This window comes from Lagopus leucura, unplaced genomic scaffold (assembly GCF_019238085.1).
Source record: "Lagopus leucura isolate 7727_CA_CO unplaced genomic scaffold, USGS_WTPT01 34414-0_obj-0_obj, whole genome shotgun sequence".
NCBI lineage: Eukaryota > Metazoa > Chordata > Aves > Galliformes > Phasianidae > Lagopus > Lagopus leucura.
Window position 1 is genome coordinate 1 of NW_024962705.1, and position 3,617 is coordinate 3,617.

At 62.8% G+C, this 3,617-nt stretch overlaps 1 protein-coding gene across 1 annotated transcript; it reads right to left on the reverse strand.

Annotated features, from left to right (window-relative positions):
* Positions 1–170: 170 nt before the first annotated feature.
* On the reverse strand, positions 171–3,222 carry LOC122190740 (ribosome biogenesis protein bop1-like; the record flags this gene model as incomplete). The annotated part of the gene is made up of 8 exons (XM_042890830.1): positions 171–260; positions 941–1,102; positions 1,234–1,314; positions 1,492–1,653; positions 1,736–1,948; positions 2,232–2,333; positions 2,425–2,542; positions 3,068–3,222. Coding segments are annotated over 8 exons (1,083 nt in total), but the record flags the coding sequence as incomplete, so codon positions are not given.
* Positions 3,223–3,617: the final 395 nt, after the last annotated feature.

Genomic DNA, 3,617 nt, shown 5'->3' on the forward strand with positions numbered 1-3,617 from the left:
TGGTTCAGTGGGAGCTGTTGGGAATGGGTGAACGGTTGGACTGGATGAGCTTTGAGGTCTTTTCCAACCTTGGTGATTCTATGATTCTATGATTCTATGATTCTCTGAGTGGGGAGATGACGGAGGTGAGCAGACAGCTGGACTCGTTGATCTCAGTGGTCTTTTCCAACCTTAACGAGCGGGGAGGTGGTGGCGGTGGGTCGACGGTTGGACTCAACGATCTCAATGCTCTTTTCCAACCCTGACAATTCCATCAGTTTCTGAGAGGGAGGTGGCGGAGACGGGTCGACGCTCGGACTCAACCATAAGGGCTGCCCAGGGCTCCTTGGGGCCTCGCCGCTGCTATGGCCGCGGCTCAGCGCCACGCGGGGCGCCGGGAGATTCCACAGCAGCACGAAGGCGAGACGTGAGCGGGGGCCGCAGCAAGAAGAACAGCCCCCACCCCGCAGCTCTGCCCGCGGTCGGCTCCCGGCGCAGCTGCTGTGCTGGCAGCCCGCCTGGCTCGATGCGGCGCGGCACGGCGCGGCTACGGCTCGTTGTGGGACGCGGCCGTGGGCGCAGGTAGCGGTGGCACGCGCCGCGTCCCCGCAGCTCGGGGTTATTTTTAACGCCTGAGCTCAGCCCGCGTTCCCAACCCGGGGCCAGGAATGCCGAGTTGTGCAACCGGCCGCCGCCGCGGCCACCGGGAGCTGGCAGCCGGGAAGCGCCGCGCGCTATAAAAAGCACATGTGCCTTAGTGGGCTGTTAACTGCCATCTGCTCTCAATCTGCAGCCTCCGGGGCTGCGCCGCGCTCACTTTCTCCGCTGTTGGGATGCAGACTCCTGGGTGGGGTCCTGGAAAAACCCACGGAGCCGCGAGCGGCTGCGGGACGCGGTGCTGTGGCTCTGGGCCCGGGCTCCCCCCCCCCCCCGAGGTCCTCCCCCCCACAACAGCTCTGACACGTGCAGAGCCCCGGGCTGGCGCAGAGCAGGGCTCCGGAGCAGCTCCAGCAGTGCCAAAGCGTTTGGTGCCGCCACGGTGCGGGGCCGTACCTGATGCCAACCACTGCCCGCTCGGGGAGACGCTGAGGCAGCGCACCAGGCTGCTGTGCCCGCGGTACACCTGGGGGAGGAAGGGAAAAGGAGGGGGGTGAGGGTCTGCGGAGACCCCCTCCCCCCTCCCCCCCCAGCTCTGCAGCATCCAGCGCACGGCACGGTGCAGCCGTCGCCCCCCGGCTCTGCACAGCTGCTTACCAGCGCCTGCGTGGTGGGGAAGGGCTGCAGGTCCCGCGGCTTTGGCAGCTTCGGGATCAGATCCTCGGGATCCACGTTCACCTGTGAGAGGCGCAGAGTGGGACACGGCCCGGGACTCCGTCACAACTCCGCGTGCACCACCGTGATCTGGCACACAGCGCACTGTGTGTGGGGGGCACACATCGGAGCGAGCAACGCCCGCTCTGTACGTCCCCCAGGACACGTGGAGGGGGGTTCTGGGGTCAGAGAGGCTCTCACCCTCATCTTCCTCTGCCGTGGGCACAGATAGAGGTCGAGGCAGCGTTCAAAGCGCTCGTGGATGAAGCGGGGATAGGCCGGCACGGCGCGCAGGCAGCGGTACTGCTGCGGCACGAAGTTCAGCCGCCGCTCAGCCGGCTCCTGCTGCTCCCACGCCAACTTCTGTGGGGGAGGAATGGGGTCAGCAGGATGGGATGGGGCTTGGGTAGTTTCCTGCCCACGGCCGGGCCCTCTACCCCCCTACCTCCTCCTCGCTGAGCAGGTACTCGGGCGGGGGGTTGTAGGACTCCTCGTGCCCCGGCAGCTTCATCTTGGGGGCTGGGACGTGCATCTTGTGGCGGCCCAGGATGGAGTTGGGGTCCTCGTGGGCCCAGAGGTCGTAGTATGTCGGGGTGTCCTCCTTGGGCTTGCGGGGTTTGATCCAGCCCATCTTGATGGCATGGACCAGCTTGGAGACCTGAGGGATGGGGACGGGTCAGGCCCAGGGCCGTCAGGACATGGTGTGTATGGGGAAGATGGGGATGTGAGGTTGGAAAGCGATGCCCTGAATGCAGCTCTGCCCCCAAGGGTGCGTGGGGCCACACAGGACTGGGGAGGTGCCACAGGGTGTGCAACAGCTGCTGCTATGGGGATGGTGGTGGATATGGGTGGGCTACAGTGGGGATGGGAATATGGCTGAGACAGGAGTGCTTCGAATGCTCAGATACACGCTCCCAGCCCCTCGGAGCTCCCACTCTCACCTTCTCCTTCTCAATGAGGGATGGGATGAAGCTCCGTTTGTCCACCGGGCGGTTGGTCACTGGGTGGATCATGACCTCATGGGTGAAGAAGTCGATGGCCGGCTGTGGAGACACACAGAGCCGCTGAGCTGCTCCCGCCCCAACCAGACCCCACTCTGTGCCACCCGGGAGCGCAAAGAAGGCCATGACCCACCTCGTAGGGATTGAAATGCACATCCCCAAACTGTCCTTTCTGGAGACGATGCACCAGATCCACCTGCTCGTCCGTCAGCTTTATGTCTGCGCCTGTCATCTTGTCCTGGACTGTTCGCCTGCAGGGAGTGAGGCAGATCTGGGTCAGGCTCTGGAAAGGAGCTCTGTGGAGAAGGACCTGGGGGTCCTGGTTGGCCAATGGTTGGCCAAGTGTCGGCCAGAGGTTGTCCAATGTTTGACAAATGGTTGACCAACGGTTGACAAGTGGTTGATCAATGGTTGACCAACGGTTGATCAATGGTTGACCAGAGGCTGAGAATGAGCCAGCAGTGAGCCCTGGTGGACAAGAAGGCCAACAGTGGCCAACAAGCTGACTGCTAGCCAGAAGAAAGCCCTGGTGGCCAAAAGGACCGAGGGGAAACTGGGGTGCATTGCACAGAGTGTGGCCAGCAGGGTGAAGGAGGTGATCCCCTCTCTGCTCTGCCCAAGAGGCCACAGTTGGAGCACTGGGAGGTGCTTCCCAGAGATGCACCCACGGATGGGGCCCTGGGCAGCCTGAGCTGGTGGGGTGCTCCCTGCCCATGGCAGAGGTGGGGCTGCGGGTCCCTTCCAACCCAACCATCCCACGGCTCTATGATGCTCACCAGTAGTCAGGGTTCTCCATCTTCTCCAGGAACTTGTCCAGCTCGTCTTTGTTGCGGATGGGTTTGTAGATCCTCTTCCCCTCCAGGTCGTAGCCAATGTGTGGGAAGTCCTGGTACCACTCCATAGGGATGTTGCCCACCGTGTTGCGAATGTCCTGGAGCAGGGAGGATGAAGCAGGGTGAGGGGAGGGTCTGGGGTCTGCACGTGGTCATGGGTCTGGGGTGAAAGCAGCCAGTGGGACTGGCACCATGCAACCACAGAATCACAGAATCACAGCATCCCCAGGGTTGGAAGGGACCTCAAGGATCACGAAGCTCCAACCCCCCACTGCATGCAAAGCCACCAACCTCCACATTTCACAGCAGCCCAGGCTGCCCAGGGCCCCATCCAACCTGGCCTTGAACACCTCCAGGGATGGACGGGGCATCACAGCCTCTCTGGGCAGCTGTTCACCACCCTCTTGGTAAAGAACTTCCCCCTGACATCCAACCTCAGTCTTCCCTCCCTAAGGATCAGCACAGCCATACAACTGCCAGCATGGCTACAACC